At 48.4% G+C, this 16,520-nt stretch overlaps 1 protein-coding gene across 1 annotated transcript in view; it reads right to left on the bottom strand.

Annotated features, from left to right (window-relative positions):
* DNAH9 (dynein axonemal heavy chain 9) overlaps nucleotides 1–16,520 on the bottom strand; it is a 1,064,222-nt gene that overhangs the window by 101,795 nt on the left and 945,907 nt on the right. The window contains exons 48-50 of the mRNA XM_034647281.1: nucleotides 7,598–7,786; nucleotides 4,915–5,150; nucleotides 716–838 (exon numbers count right to left, since the gene is read on the bottom strand). Coding sequence (XP_034503172.1) covers nucleotides 716–838; nucleotides 4,915–5,150; nucleotides 7,598–7,786 — 548 coding nt within the window. The remainder of the gene's footprint in view (nucleotides 1–715; nucleotides 839–4,914; nucleotides 5,151–7,597; nucleotides 7,787–16,520) is intronic.

Below are 16,520 nucleotides of genomic sequence, written 5' to 3'. Positions count from 1 at the left end.
AAGGAGGTCGGTACGTTACGGCACTTTCCCAGCAGATGGCAGTAACGCGTTTGCAGAAAAGGACGCCGTCCGTTCCCACAAGGTGCTTTATGGGCTCGCAACAATAGGGCGCCCTTTCTTTCATGGCTGATGGAGAACTATGGGTGAAAATGGTTAATTCAGTAAATGAGCACATCTAAGGACATGGAAAGGCAATTTATGGCCTGGGCGGTGGGCGAAGCTCTGGAATGAAGCAACTGTCCGTGATAATTCTCTCTCTCTCTCTATGCGCCTGTTGTCTTTTCCTTCCTCTCTCATCCTCTTCCTTCTGCCAGATGCTTGCTAAGCCCTGATCGCTTACCAGCCCCCAAAGCAACAGGGGCTCATCAAATGGATTTCTCAGAACCCAGCAGCCTAGCTTGGCTAAAATGCTCATACTTACATGTCGCTGCGTTTTGACCGCTTCCTTTCCACAATTCCTCCTATAAAACAGTGTGCTGTTCCCATGTAGGAGGGAGTCAAGGAGGATGTGACTGATGGGAGCAAAGTGAGCCTAGGAAACCTTCTCTATGAGTCAAGGGCAGCTAAGCAGTCCCCTTGTGGAAGCGAGAAAGGTGTGAGAGCTGCAAGGAATGGGAGACGGGAGCTGGGGAGAGGATGTTCAGGAAGAGCAGATCTGCTCACGCATCTAGAAGCCAGCTGCTCGTGAGGGAGCAGCGACAGAGTGGGGTCTTACCGTCCTTTCTTGATGACCTCTCTCCCAAGCAGGGGTCCCAGAACAGGATCAATAGACTCCTCGAGGTTTTCGATCAGCACCACGTCTCCAGCCTCCAGGGCACGCTCTACGGTTTGGAGGTAGCTGGGGAGAGAGCCGGGCAGTTTGAGCTTGTGGCAAGGTACGGACGCATGGGAAGTGTAACAGGACACCTGTGCCCTCCCTGGCAGACTGCGGGAGCGGGGAGGGGGGCGCAGCTACCTGGGCTGACTTCAGTGGGCCCGTTTTTCTCTATTTAAAAGGATATTTATGTGATCTTGTATGGTTTCAGACATAAGGAAACATGACAAAATACAAAAAAGGACACGAAAATGAACGTGACCCTTCCATTGGTCATTCGCAGTTTGGTGTTGAATGTGTATGTTTGGATATATTTTCAAGTTGATTCCTTTTATTATTTGTTTATAATTTATAATTTAATTTATATTTGCCTTTATATTTATTTATTATTGGATTCAAACAGCACATTTGTTTTATAATTTGGTTCTTGGACGTAAAATGTACTGGAAACATTTCCCCACGTCATTAAATATCCTTCTGTAGCAATTTTCTATGACCGGGTATTAGGCTGTACTGATATACCTTAATTTAGTTAACAACTAATTGCCAAGCCCAGGTTATTTAAAATTTCTCAATGTTATGTAGAGTTTAATAAACATGTTAAAAGGTTGATTTTTCTCTAAATAGAGCGATAAGTTTGATATAACTCCAATTGAAATAACATATAACAATGAAACGACAGAGACTGACCATAAATCCTAAAGTTAGTAAAAGAATAAGGATGGTAAAAAAGAAGTAAAAGCTCTTGAAAAAGAGGAGAGACTCATATTAGCTAATACTAAAATATATTGTATACCTTGAAAAATACGGATATATAGGAAGAATCCGGAAGGATATCACTTACCAACAAGTTAGCAGAGTTCTTTTCTGAATATAGGAGTTTTCGATTTACTTTGCAACAACTTTTTTTTTTTACTACGATACATTACTTTTTTTTTTTGATACATTACTTTTGTAATGAGAGATACCACAATAAATGTTGTTAAATATAAAGCTAGGTAATTAGAGGCTGGTATAGTGTTATATAAATGGAGAAGAATAAAGACTGCTTAATAAAATACTTTAATGTAAACCGTCATCTCTAATTAACCGAGGAAAGGATGGAGAATTTAATAAATGGTACTGGAACAATGGCTAACCACTTGACAGTGAAAATTAGGTCTGTACTTTCTATAGTGCCTAAAATAGATTTCAGGTGATTGGACTTCAAGGTAAAAAAAAAAAAAAAAAACAGAACAAAAGAAAACAACCTAGAGAAAACCTAAAAAATCTATATGAAAATTTATATAATTTCTGGAGAAAGACTTTTCTAAGCATACTATATGGAAGAAATGGATGACATATCTGGCTTAAAAATCCCCAAAACATGGGGCGCCTGGGTGGCTCAGTCGTTAAGCGTCTGCCTTCGGCTCAGGGCGTGATCCCAGCGTGCTGGGATTGAGCCCCGCATCGGGCTCCCTGCTCAGCGGGAAGCCTGCTGCTCCCTCTCCCACTCCCCCTGCTTGTGTTCCCTCTCTTGCTGCCTCTCTCTCTGTCAAATAAATAAATAATGATTTAAAAAATCCCCAAAACAAAAAACCCCCAAAGCTGTCATATGTCAAACCTTACAAATAAAATCAAAAGGCAAATGACACACTCGAACAAATTTCCATTCGTGCGATGAAGGGAGCCTATACTGACAGTCTTAACACGTATTGTGATATAATATTTACATTCACATAACAGGCAGCAAACCTAGAAAACCATCCAACAGGAAAGCGGATGGACAGAAACAAAGAATTAATGGACACGTAGTTACTGTGGGCTTGCTACTATCAGGCGGTTTTTGGTCTTAGGTATGTAGAAGGAGCAAAGAGGAAAATATACTTGGGTCTAAGATACAGTTTTTGGTCAAATAGAAAGGAATTTTTTTTTTTTAGAGAGAGAAATTGAGCAAGAATGAGATCATGATGGGGGAGGGAGGCAGAGGGAGAAAGAGAGAGAGAATCTTAGGCAGGTTTCATGTTCAGCACAGAGCCTGACGTGGGGCTCGATCTCACGACCCTGAGATCGTGACCTGAGCCAAAACCAAGGGTCGGACGCTCAACCGACTGAGCCACCCACGCTCCTGGAAAGGAATGTTTTGATTAAAGTGTGGGGAAAAGGCCAGGATGAGAGTATCTGGCCCATGACACAGATAAAAATATACTCTGGTGTACCTTGGGATTCATTTCTCCTCTTATCCTCTCTAGAAGAAAGGATCCATTCTAGTGGCCAATATTTACTTTTTGGACTATTTTCGTAAAGTCGCGTGTTTGATGTAAATGACGCTGGCTGATCTGGACCTCTGGGCAGCCACGTTTGGGACATATGACCAGAGCATCGAGCCTCACCTGGGCGGCTGTGTGTCAGAGAGGATAAGCCTTGGGTTTCTAACTGAGGACCACCTGCTTCAAACACCACCTCCATCAGTTTTTAAAAACATTTAAGAAATTAATTTCCAATTGTGATGAAATGAATGTAACACACAACCTGTCATTTTAGCAGCTTCCAACTGTACAGCTCACGGATCAAGCACATTCACGCTGTTGTCACCACCATCCCTCTCCAGAAAGTTCTCCATCTTGCAAAACTGGAACTGTATCCCTTAACTAATAACTCCCCATACCCCTCCCCTCGGCCCTCTCGGCAACACCACTCTGCTCTCTGTCTCTGTGGATTTGACAGCTCTAGGAACCTCATCTAAGTAAACCGGACAGTACTTGTCCTTCTGTGACTGGCTTATTTCACCAGCACCATGTCCTCGGGGTCCGTCCATGTTATGGCGCGTGCCAGAATTTCACGCCTGTTGAAGGCTGAACAATACTTCACTGTACGGATACGACACGTTTTGTTCATCCATTTGTCTGTCGATGGACACTTGGGCTGCTTCCGCATTCTGAATATTGTGCATAATACTGCTATGAACATTGCTTTTAAAATGGTTTACTCTTGGGGCGCCCAGGTGGCTCAGTAGGTTGAGTGTCTGACTCTTGGTTTCGGCTCAGGTCACGATCTCAGGGTCATGGGAACGAGCCCCACATCAGGGTCCGTGCTCAGCGAGGAGTCAGCTTGTCCCTCTCCCTCCGCTCTTCCCCCCGCTCATGCGTGCTCTCTCTCAAAGTATATAAATAAAATCTTAAAAAAATTAAAATGGTATACTCTTGCAGACATTAATTTGCTTCTGTGAACCTCAATTTCCCCAGATGTGAAATGGTACCAGTAACGCTAACTGTATCAGCTGTGTGGATTAAGGAAAGCATCTGCGGTAAGGTCCCTAACACCAGGACTGCCACATGCCAACCACCTCACAAACGATCTCTGTCCCCTGGCTTTGTCCCCCGCCGCCCTGTCCTATCCCACTCGTGTATTCTAATGGCACAGAACACGAACTGAGAACTGAAAATACCAACAGTCTAACACAGTTGATGAAGCCATGAGGTGAGAGGTGCGGAGGCCTGGGTACAGTGGGTGCTGGACAGACATTTTCAGCGTTTCATGCCCCTTTGGGTAGTAACTCCCCCATCGGGCACGTGCGAGGCCGCATGGCAGATACCAGGGCTCTCGAAGGTTCACAGCTGACTTCACATCCAACAGCAATGTCCCATTGTGCCCCAGGAGAGACAGCATTTAGGTTTGCTCTACGGGGCCCTGGGCCGGGGGTGGGAACTGTGGGCAGAGAAGTGGGCTCGAGGATGGGCTAAGACAGGTGCTTTTTGGCTAAACGTGAGGGAGACTCTGAAACACAGAATTTTGCCTGACAATGGGATGTGATGCCTGGGGAGGACGTGTCCAAGGACAGATGGGAAGGGGGATGCTGGACGGTGGAGACAGGACTCCTGATGGGTCGGGAGGCACACACGCATGCACACACACGATTTCTCATGACAAAGCACAGACTCGGTACCCTCGCATCTTTCATTGAGAGGTTTCCTAAAATGGGAAGAGAAACAGGAGAAACCTCGTGGAGGAAGCAGGAGGGTAGAAACAACCCACTGGGGCTTACGACCCGCTCATGTCACTTCTTCGTCCCCTCTGCACAAATGACAAAAAAGGGAGAAGAGACGTGCTCAGCCACCTACCCCTTCTGGCCCATCTGGGTGACCCGGAGGTTCTCGCCGTAGGTGTTCTTGATCCACTGGATGCCCTGTAGCTGCGGGTCAACGGCGAGCGGCCAGCGCTCGCAGTGCAGGAGGATGGTGGCATTCTCCGTGGACACGCGGTCCGCGGGGAGGCCGTGGTTCTGCCAGGCCGCCACGTCGGCATCATCCGTCAGCATCCTCAGGGGATCCAGGCTGGGGGTGACGGGGATGGGGACCTGATGAGGCAGAAGCAGGACATATGCTCAGGGCAGAAGCGGGCTTCCTCAGCTCAGGTGGCGGGGCGGGGGGGATAGAGGGGAGACGCCCAGGAGCTCCCGAAGTCGGCACAACTCCTTCAAAATCATGATCAAAATCCCCCCAAAGCATGCTTTTCTGGCTGCGTGATTGTTTCTGGAAGCAGGTTTTCTTCAAGTCCTGAGAGCTTTTCTTTCCTCTTGATGGAGGAACAGCAGCAGACATCCGGCCTCTGTGACCCCTTGTTCTTGGGTATACTCGCCGAAATCGAATTGCTAGCGTATATGATGTGTGTGGCATCAACAGTCTCCTCCCTGCCCTCGCTCCTGTTAATACGGTCCCTGCCCCCCGTGCTCTGATTCTCAGGCATGCTTCCCGGACCAGGTCCCAGGCCTGCTGGGCTCCCTGCCTGTGCCAGCCGACACCACCCTTTCCGTCATGCACGGCACTCACCCCCAGCTTGCAAAGAACCCGAGATGCTTCCCTTCCCCCAGCCCAGAACACCCCCCACTCCTGGGGCTGCCTGCATGACCTCTCCCTGCAGGCTCGCTTGCTGGAGCATGCTGGGAAGCCTGCCGGCGCATCTCGGGGCCTGAGGACGTCTCCCCGAGGCCTGGTTCCCTCTGTGGCCCTTGTCTATGGCCCAGACCCCTCCTTTTCTTTTTCTGCTGACCCCTCTCTGCTCATTCCATTCTTCTACAGCTAATATTTTCCACTGGGGATGCCGTGGAAATACGTTTTTTTTTTTTTTAATTGGGGTAAAATTCACGTCACTTAAATGAACCATTTTAGAGTTCACGATTCCCTGGCATTTGGTCCATCATGATTTTGTGCGACCATCAGCTCTATGTGGTTCCAAAACAGTGTCTTCACCCCCAAAGGAGCCCCATGGCCTTCGGCAGTCACTCCTCATTCCCCTCTACCCCAGCACCCAGCAACCACTCATCGACTTTCTACTTCCCTCTTCCGGACAGTTCACATAAATGGAGTCATACAACAGGTGGCCTTTTAGGTCTGGCTGCTTTCTCTTAGTGGAATGGTTTTGAGCTTCACACACACATGACACTTTAATCTCTCTGCCCCTGTCTCCTCTGTGGTTCATCTTCCCCGTTACCTCAGGAAAACCTGTCCAATCCATCCCCTTTCCTTTAATCTCACTCACTAGGGCGACGGATGGCCAGCACTCTACTATCAAACGAACCCTGAAAGCAAGATCTGTCTCTGGAGTTCTTACCCTGGGATCGGGGAATGTATTTCAAGTCCATTTAAAGATTGTGCTAAAAACATTCCCGAGAGAAGAGATCCACAGGTCTCACCAGAGCGCCAAAGGGGTCACGGCCCCAAAATGCTTAGGAACCCCAAACAAAGCCAGAAAATTCCCCTGTAGGCTGCCCTTGAGCTCCTCGCCTTCGTGCACTCAGTAATGACTGTCCTTTTAATAATTTCCTTTCCCATGATGTTTGAGATAAATAAATGAGTTTTATTTTTGCCTCTTCCCTGGTGTCGTAAGAGTATGTATGTATGTATTTCCACAGTAGTTTTTATATCACTATTTAACAACTCATCAAGTGAGTAAGATTTTGGGAGCTGATCTGTGGAACCAACCGTCACCAGACAATATGGGTTTTATGTTCTGAGGATCTGTCTACACGCACATTCTGGAATACGATTCTTCCTGTACGTGGTGAACTTTTGGGCTGACTCTTACGGCAGCCGCTTTCTGTGAACCTAACCTCCTCCACTGGACAGTGACCTGCTGTGGGCATCGGGTCTTTGAATGGCTTTTGTCCTCCTGCCTGGTGGAGAGGGAGGCCATGGGGAACCCCCTCAGTGAACATGTGTGGATCGAGGACGACGAGTGATGGGAAAGCAGACAAGATTAGGAGTTATTCTGACTATAGGCTCCAGCCCTGAACCCCTTTCAGCCAGAGACCAGCATGTCCCCCCCTCCCCCCTTCATCATCTCAGAAGAGACGGAGGGGTTGGGAGCAAAGTCCACATACTTATACTAGGAGGACCAGCTGAGGACACACGACCGCAGTGGGGGAGCTGTTTGTGTAAGGGTGTCTGGCGCCCCGTGACCAGCGGCAAGGCAGGATCTTGGTCCCCCTGCGGCTCTGAAGTTTGGCTCAAGAGCAGGGAGACTGGAGGGAACACACAGGGTGTTTTGGGTGCCTCTCGAGTCTTACAGTTTCGAGGCAGCCTGGTGGGCAGTGATCAGTGTCCCGGGAGAGATGCTGTCCTCGGGCTGCCCAGAGGGCAGTGGGTGGGAATGTGGGAGGGCAGGTGACGGGACATGGGGTACACGTAGGTGGAGGCTCGGGTGGGAGTGGTGGGAGGAAGGAGGCAAGGAGCAACGACATGTGGATGGTGAGCTCACGGGTAGCCACAGGCTGGTGTGGTCAGGGGAAACTGAGGCTGTACGTACTTCCAGCTGGCTCAGGTAGGGTCTCCAGGTCCTGTCCAGGAGGCTCTGCCGGTATCTCTTTGTGAAGAAGCCGAGGTAGGACACGAAAGCTGTGGTGAGTAAGATGTCTCCACACAACTTGCTCTCCTGCTGTCGGAAGTTCTGCACGGCTTCTGCCCACCTCACGTTCTCGGAGGCGAGTCCTCCCACCTAGGATTTCAGAGACCAGAGGGGCGGGAAGGCTCATCATCCCACAGGCTCTACAGAGCGCCACGGGCTTGGCTACAGAGAACGCACAGGGCACCTCTGATACCAGAAGACTTGGAACATCACTTATGTGGCCCTTTGATCAATGGGGACTTGGACTGGCCGCCGCACACACTCAGGAACCACACCTGTTCCGTGTTATGCATCGTATGGGCTGCGGACGGATTACAGTTCTGAGCCCAGGCTTCCGGGCTCTGCCCTTTATAGGCACGGAGACCAGTACCACCCACCCCCAAGGGCTGGGGAGAAAATGAAATGCGATCGCGTGTGTTCATCACTGAGCACAGTGCCTGGGCTGCAGGACCGATGAGAAAATGATGTGCCTCCCCCTTCTCCTCACCGAACACTGGGGATCGGAAAACAAAATCACTTCCAGGCGCTATAAATAATTCGCAGTGGGTGGGCAGACAGACATGGTAATTAAGACACAGAGTTAGAGGTACTGGAACACGGGCGTGCCCAAAGCAGCAAGATGGCAGAACAGGTCCTGACTCTGCCCGCCCCACGTTGGCATGGACACCGCTCCATGGGGACCCCTCTCTGGGGGAGGAGAGGCCTCCTTTCTTTCTTTCTTTTTTTTAAAAAGATTTTATTTATTTATTCAACATAGATAGAGACAGCCAGCGAGAGAGGGAACACAAGCAAGGGGAGTGGGAGAGGAAGAAGCAGGCTCATAGCGGAAGAGCCTGATGTGGGGCTCGATCCCATAATGCCGGGATCACGCCCTGAGCCGAAGGCAGACGCTCAACTGCTGTGCCACCCAGGAGCCCCGAGAGGCCTCCTTTCTATGGATATTGCAGAGTGGGGTCTGTGTTCTGACCCTTCGTCCTTCCTTGAAAGATGGCATCGTAGAATGTCACAGCTGGAAGAGACCTTAAGGATTGGCCAACCCAACCATTCCCTGCCTGTTTTTAGAGGACACAGATACAGACCAGGAAGTTGAAGGATCTTGCCTGAACCTCTAGGTCGGTAGAGACAGGGTTGGCTTCAGACCCTGTACACCCTGCTTGCCTTCCAAGAGGACCGATTCAGAAAATGCTTCAGCCAGGCAAAGAAGGCTCTGCTAAGTTCTGGAAGCCAAACAGAGAACGGAATGGCAGACAGGCCAGCTAGGAGGTCTGGAATGCTCCTTGCCCACTGGCAGAGGAGCAGTCTCTAAACTGAACTGTTCAGTTCAAATGATCATCTCAACACGATGCGAAAGCAGGTCCAACGAACAACTACACAGACACACTCGGTGGTAGAGCCTTCCCTCACCAAAGCTCGGCTCGGTTCCATCATTATGTGACTCGTTTCTCCTTGAACGAGAAAAGCTGGCTTCGTTTTACAAACACATGGTGGCTGGAATAAAAGGAAAAAGGTATCGACACCACCTTTCTTCACTGGAGACAAGGGTGCTGTAAAGGCTCTCTATGGAAGAGAAATCACACCCAGAGAACACTCCTTTGCAGGATCTTAGGCTAATTTAGGACAAGAAATAGAAGTCATGGGGGGATTAAAAAAGGCTATGAATTCTTTGACACTTCTTTCATCAAGAGTTGGTGCCTGGGGCACCTGGGTGGCTCAGTTGGTTAAGTGTCCTACTCTTGGTTTCGGCTCAGGTCATGATCTCAGGGTCGTGGGATCAAGCCCCGCATCGGGGTTCCATGCTCAGCACGGAGTCTGCCTGGGATTCTCTCCCTCCCCACTCTGTCTCTCCTCCTGTGTTCTCTTTATCTCTCTAAGATAAATAAATAAAACTAAGAAAGAGTTGTTGCCTATGCTCCCCCTCCCTGAACCAGCAACTGCTTTACCCAACAGAACGCAGTGGAAGGGATACTGTGTTGGCTTTTGGTCCGAGAGACTGGGACCTTCTACTTCCTGTCTCTTAGAACACTTGCTCTTGGGGCCCTGGGTCCCCATGTAAGGTGTCTAAGTACCTACCGGAGAGGACTGAGACTACATGGAGAGAGCTCTGTTCTAGTGGTTCCTGCCGAGGCCGTGTGCCAAACCAGCAGCCTTGGCTGAAGGACGCTCAGTGGCCCCAGCAGGCTCCACCCAGAGCCGCCCAAATTCCTGACCCACAAACTTACAAGAGACAACGAAGTGGTTGTGCGACGTCTCGAAGTTTCGGGCTAGTCTGTTAACTGGCACCCATAAGACAAACACCTGCTGGGACCCTCAGGTTTACTCTCCCAGGGAGGCCAGAGCCTGCGTGTGCACGTGTATGTCTGTGCGTGCATGTGTGAGTGCACGCACACGTGTCTGGGCAAGGTCGCACTCACGGATGCTCAGGGTCAAGAGGCGGCGTTCTTCTCTGCTTCTGGCTCGGTTTCTAATCCTGCTAACACCTTTACCACCAAACATTACAGAGTGGAGAGCTGCAGAGCTGGCCTGGCAAGTGGCTGGCTTTGTCTTATAGGGCTTCCCCTGGTCGACGTGCATATATGCATGGAAGCATGTCATGTGTCCCCCAGCTGATGGATCGAGGGCTCCCATCCCCCCAGCCAGACCACGGTGGGCCGTCACATTCCGCAGGACTCAGTCTCTGCATCCCAGCACGTTTTAATATCCACTCCCCCTCCTCCCCCGCCGCATTCCAGCACATCTGAGTATTCCCCCCAAGCTGAAGCGCTGCTAAACTGTGCTCGTCTATTTTGTACCTCGGCGGCACCTGACAAGCTCGGCTAATATAATTATGGCTCAGGCCGCTCGGGCCCACACTTACCAGGCGATTTGCAAGTGAGATGGTACCTGCGGTCACTTCAGCTTCTTGCTGACATTTGAGTTTGTCTGCCGTTGCTTTCTCGAACTTGGCTGTGAGTTTGGCCAGGTTTTCATTAAGGTGCTGTTTAGGAAGGAACACAGGTCTATCAGTCATTCCAGCCTGAGTCACCTCCAGTGGGGCTGAGATAGTCATGTGTAGGTGGTTTTTAGGGTAGGCTCCCTGGGGTGGGGGAGCTGTGGGGGACTGGAGAAGGCAGAGCAGAGAAGAAAAGGTGGGCAAACTAGGGGTGATCTCAGGTGGAGTCCTGGGGGAAGCCCAGGTCGGTCCCGACCCAAGCGATAGGGCTGAGCTTTCCTACCTCGGTCCTTGGTGCGGGACCAAGAGGGGTGATGGACATGGAGGGGGGTGCATAAACTCTGTCTCTCCTTGTGGTGGGGAAAAAAGGGTTGCAGGAGCCTTCCCAAAAATGCCAGTACTGCTATTAGAAGCAAAAGTGCGCCGAAGCCTGGGGTGGCCTGAAAATGGTCAGAAGGATGCTAGGGGTCTTGGGAGGGACGTATGCTGTGTCTGCGGCCGCAGGTCTGTGGTTTGGGATTGGGCTGTGTGCAGTCTAAGTCTTCTCCTTGCTTTCAGGTCCTAGGAGGACAGGCAACTTTTGCTAAACCTCATCGATTTTGTCCAATTATCCTGAACTAGAGGAGAATTTTGTAAGAAGCCATGGTTTCCACGTTTTCTAAATTCATCAAGCGCTTAGAATTGAAGTAGGTAGCTTGTGATGCCCCCAGAACACGCATCTGCAAACACGAAGAGATAGAGACACATGGTCGATACCTCCAAATATGTCTCATGTCTATGCAGTAACTGGGATTCGGGGTGCTTTGCGGGCCATCGCCACGTCTCAAGACAAACACATCAAGGGCCAAGTTTGTACAGCCAAGCAGTTTGAAGAGCAGGTGGTGAGCCACCCGACTGACGATGGCAGACTGGCCACACTCACGAACCTCCTCTTCTTCTAGAGACTTCTCTAAAATAATTATGAAACAACTGAACGCATCATAAATCCTTAACACGGAGCAACTGTGAGGGTCACTGGAGAGTGAGGGATTCCAATCGATTTATGGCAGACTGGACTCACAGAGCTGTGGAAAGTGCCAGAGCAGGGCACAGGAAGCCACAACACAGAGCGGGCCTCGGGTCACCAAAGGGGACGTGCACTGGGGATTTGGAAATGTCAGGTGCGATGCAGGCGGTGCTGAAAGTAAGAGGGTTCATGGGAAGCTGACTGGTCCTCTACCCCCATTTCCACCCACATGCCCAGTGTCCAATGTTACCAGGCATTTCTGTCACCAGCAGGAGATTAATGGTGGCAGAGAGAAGACACCACGTTCTGGCATCGAGGATGCATCTGACATAACTCAACTCATCCTGAAAACATATCCTTGCCTGAAGAGCCATAACCAGCCTTTCAGCACTACTCTTACAAACATGAAAGGGCAAGAAGCCATTTGATGAGGCCTAGATTAAGGTAAACAAGAGGGAAAAAAACCACCTGAGAAAAGAGATAACCTTAGTCACAAAGACCACAGGAAAGCATAAAATCCTTTATGAGTAGTTTCTTAGGAAGATTCAAGATGTTCCATCCATAAAACAAGAAGAGAATGCGAGCAAAAGGAGCAGAGGGCAAAAAACCCCCCCAAAACTAAAAAGTAATAAAACTGTTGCAGGCAGTATTATTCTTGTTTAATGTAAAAGAATAATAAATTCAAGGGAAGGGTTAAAAGACGAATTTGAGGAAAGGTAGAAAATATAAGAAAACATAGAATGACTCTGAGGAAACAAAGGACTCATCAGTAGGTCTAACATCAAACAAACACGCGTTCTAGAAAAGAAGATCAAAAAGTCAACAGAAGGGAGATTACCAAAAAAATAATACAAGATAATTTTCCAGAGTTGAGAAAAAGAAGTCTCCATGTGCTGAGTACAATGAATCTAAAAAATGGCAGCAAAGCACATCGATGCAAAGCTTCAGACACCAAGAGTAAAGAAAAAGGGGGGCCTGGGTGGCTCAGTTGGTAAAGCATCTGACTGTTGATATTGGTTCAGGTCATGATTTCATGGTCATGAGTTCAAGCCCCACATCGGGCTCTGCGCTGGGCATGGAGCCTGCTTGGGAGTCTCTTTACCTCTCGCCCTTTGCCCCTCCTTCCACTCGCGCTCTCTCAAGAAAAATGAAAGAATAAAGAAAAAAATGTAAAGACGTTCAGAAAGGTGGAAACACAGTGGCATTGACAAAGGAATGGGGCCCTGACGGCTCATCAGACTTCTCACTAAAGAAAAGGCAAGGCATTCAGTGTTCTAAGGGGTTAAAAAAACTTTCATCAGAATTCAGTACTCAGCAAAATTGCCAGGTCAGTTTAAAAATCAAATAAAGGCATTTCCAATTTTCTATTCAGAAAATTTACCTCTTATTTAACATTTCTGAGAAAGTTCTTAAGAGTGAGCTCTAGGAAGCAAGAGAAGAAATCAGGGAAGAAGTCAAGGGCTCCAGAAGTCACTGGAACCAACCCGAGAAAGCAGCGAATGTATTTCCTCTCCAACACTGTTTGGAACTCTGAGTCTGGGACCAAAAAAGGTCTTGGGGGCAAAAATGAAAGTGTAGGGTACTGGATTGCATGGAGGGTTTAAGGGTGATTGAGGCTATGCAAAAGGAACTAATGACAGAGAAAAAACCCACAAAGGCAAGAAGAAACTCCAGGCGGAGGGGGAAAGATTGTATAAAAAAAGGAAAGGAATTAAAAATAGAATTGTTTTAAATAGGAAGCAGAATCGGACCTATAAATACACAGAATAAAGGGGGAGGAGGAAGTGGGGGTGTACAAAATGGGAGAAGGGGAATGGGAGGTCCAGGCTACCCGTGACGGAATGCATCAACCACAGGGATGAAAGGCACAGCACGGGGAATACACAGTCAGTAATACTGTAATAGCACTATGTGGTGACAGGTGGTAGTTACGCTTGTGGTAAGCACAGCAGAACATAGGAACTTGTCACATCACCACGTTGTACGCCTGAAACTCATGTAACATTGTGTGTCAACTATCCTTGAATAAGAAGAATTTTCTTAATCTCCTTTTTGGATCTTTCAATGCTTATGTAAAAAAATAGTGATTTTTTGCGTGTTTTCAGATTTTGTTTATTAGCCCAAACAGCATTTTGTGGATTGTTCCTAGGAAATATAATAAATAACAATTTCCATAAAAAAAAGGAAACGTAATTCTAAGGTACCAGTTAGATCTGCTTATGAAGATTTAGAGACTGCCAAGGGAATTTACTGATTTTTCAGCTTTCTGAATCAGTCAGTGACCAGAGCACAGGACACTTCCTTTTGGTTGCAGAACCGAGCGGAGATATTTTGCATCTCTTTGACTCAGAAGCAAAAGTTAACAATCAGTAGTGGTAACAGGAGGTGGGCGGTGGGAGGTTGGGGTAAGAGCTGAAGGAGCAGGTCATAACTTTCTCTTGAAAACAGAAGGTTCCAAGGAAGCGGACTCTATATGCCAGGGCAAGAAATACGCGTTACTTCAACCGAAATTAGTTGTCATGATGGCATCGAGAAGACATGTGGATGAACATCTTAGAGCTTCCTCTGGCGGAGTACCTACCTGCCTACCTAAGGTATAAAGAAAACAGTGACGTCAGCACACTACAGGGACAGGAGCCAGACACTCAGACAAGCCGGGGCCAGGAAGACGAGGGAACTGGTCCGAGGAAGCTGGCGTTGGAAAACACAGGCATTGGTGGAAACCCATGACAGAACTGGGTTGGATGGGAAGGCGCTACTCAACTCTAGGATCGGTTCATGATATCTGGGAATCTTCTGATGACTCTAGGACTGGCCAGCAATCAGATTTTTATGAAAACCTGTTGACTTAAATGCTGGCAGTTAACAAAATCGTTTACAAAGACTGAGCACGGGCCAAAGGAAACACATAGAAGCTACCAGTATGAAGGCTCTGAGTGGCTTGACCAGTCCTTTGATGCCTTTGTTTCTCATCACATGCCTTTCTCTGATGTTTTATTTACGTGTCAGTATATGCTCCGTGAAAATGCCTTGTTTTTATTACCATTCTTTTTATAAATAGTAACATTAATATATGCTATCTTTATAGAAAAAAGGAAAATACCTAATATGCAAAACCCATCCAAAATACACTGCCTAGATGTAACTGGCACTATCCATGTTTTTATGTATTTGATAATCTGGAAATACACTTAAAAAAAAAAACACTTTATCTTGGATATAATATTCTTTACTTGGGATTATCCTAAAACCCTAAAAAATAAGGCTTGGGGACCGGAGGAAGTTGGCAATGTCCTCAGTGTCACAGAGGGAAGGATTTCCTTGCCCAGGATGGGCCTCATGTCAGGGATGGGTATCAGCCTGTGTCCTCTGTCGTTAGTGGGGGAGTGTCCGAACTCTTGGGATGCTGATAGGCACGTGGATAAGCAAAGGATGGAGAGGAGGTTGTTAAAAGAATACATTTTTTGAAAACAAAAATATTTTGGCAGAAAAGAAGTGTCTTCCTAAGGTAACCAAGTCTTTGAAAGATACGCTTGCTGGCTTTCACAGTTCGAGTGGGCCCATCATGTGAATGTTGGCTAGTGAATAGGTATAAACATTTTGAAAACATTCCCTTTGCACCAAATGTTCCTTTAGCTAAAATAACTTGAGTAAAAAAAAAAAAAAAAACTTTGAAAATGCAGTTCTTAAAACACTTTTTTGGGAGTGACTGTAGAGCACGACAGCTATCAGGAGGCCTTTGCCCTTGAAAATCAGCCATGGGGACGTGACGTGACGGGGTTCTGCCCTGGGTGTTCCTTGAAGAGGCCACTGTTCAGGTGATCATCACCTGTTTGAAGTACACAGGCCCCTGAACATCTGGATTTATAAAGCCAACGCCCTGAGAGATTAGCTGCTTTGCCCAAGTTTCTTTTCTTGAGAGAGGGATCGGTGGAAGAGTCTTTGAGCTAGTGCCTTCAGCCACAGAATTTAATCTGGTAATCAATAATACACCCGTGTCACATGAAGCAGGTGGCATGTCTGCCATCTCTCTTCTCATCATCTGTAAAGCCCTTTCTACCATCACGACCGATTTGCTGCAAGGGTCTTATTTGCCTGGAATGCGTGAGCAGAAAGGAAAGATCCAGGAAGAGTTTTGGATTGAACGTGACCACAGCTGTGACCGATCACCAGAGCTGGCGCCTGTGTGTGAGAGCACGGGGAGCGGGAGGAGGAGGACGGAGGTTGTATGCATTTTAAGGGCAAAGGTGAGGATCAAGGGGGAATCTCTCTCAACCAGGTATAAATCCACGATCACCCCACCCCGCCCCCACCCCGGGAGAGAGGCAGATCTCATCAAAACATCACCGAGAGGTTAATAAAAGCTAATGACCCTCACCGTTTTACATTTATGGTCAAGGGACCACCCCCCAAGCCACAATGTACTACTTGCTTCTAGAAGCTTCCATAGAACAGTGCAGATCATGTAAAACCAACGGTCTGCCGGATCTGTCTCGCACGGACTGCGGAGTATTTGAAAAAGAGCGAAAGGGGCCTCAACTGAAAAGTCTGGAGCTTTGATTCCACTTTGGTTTTCCTGCCTCTTTTTAAAAATCGGGACACTTGGGCGCTGGGACGTGGGGGCATGTGTCATTGGCACCGAAGGCTGCCCGGCGGGGTGTGGGGTGGGGGGGCCCCAGCCTCACCGCGATTTTGGCTTTTATGGCCGCCAGCTTCTCCTGGGCGGCCGTGAGGTCCGAGGTGGCTCTGCTCAACGCCTGGCGCTTGGGCTCCACCTCGCAAAAGACCTCGTAGAACCGCACGATGTTGATGACCCAGGAGCAGAGGCCAGCGGCCGCGTACGACTTGGTGGCCACGAACTCGGGGTTGAACTCCGGGTCCTGCAGGTA

The sequence above is a fragment of the Ailuropoda melanoleuca genome, chromosome 17, assembly GCF_002007445.2.
Source record: "Ailuropoda melanoleuca isolate Jingjing chromosome 17, ASM200744v2, whole genome shotgun sequence".
Taxonomy (NCBI): Eukaryota; Metazoa; Chordata; class Mammalia; order Carnivora; family Ursidae; genus Ailuropoda; species Ailuropoda melanoleuca.
This window is presented reverse-complemented; position numbering and strand designations above follow the sequence as displayed.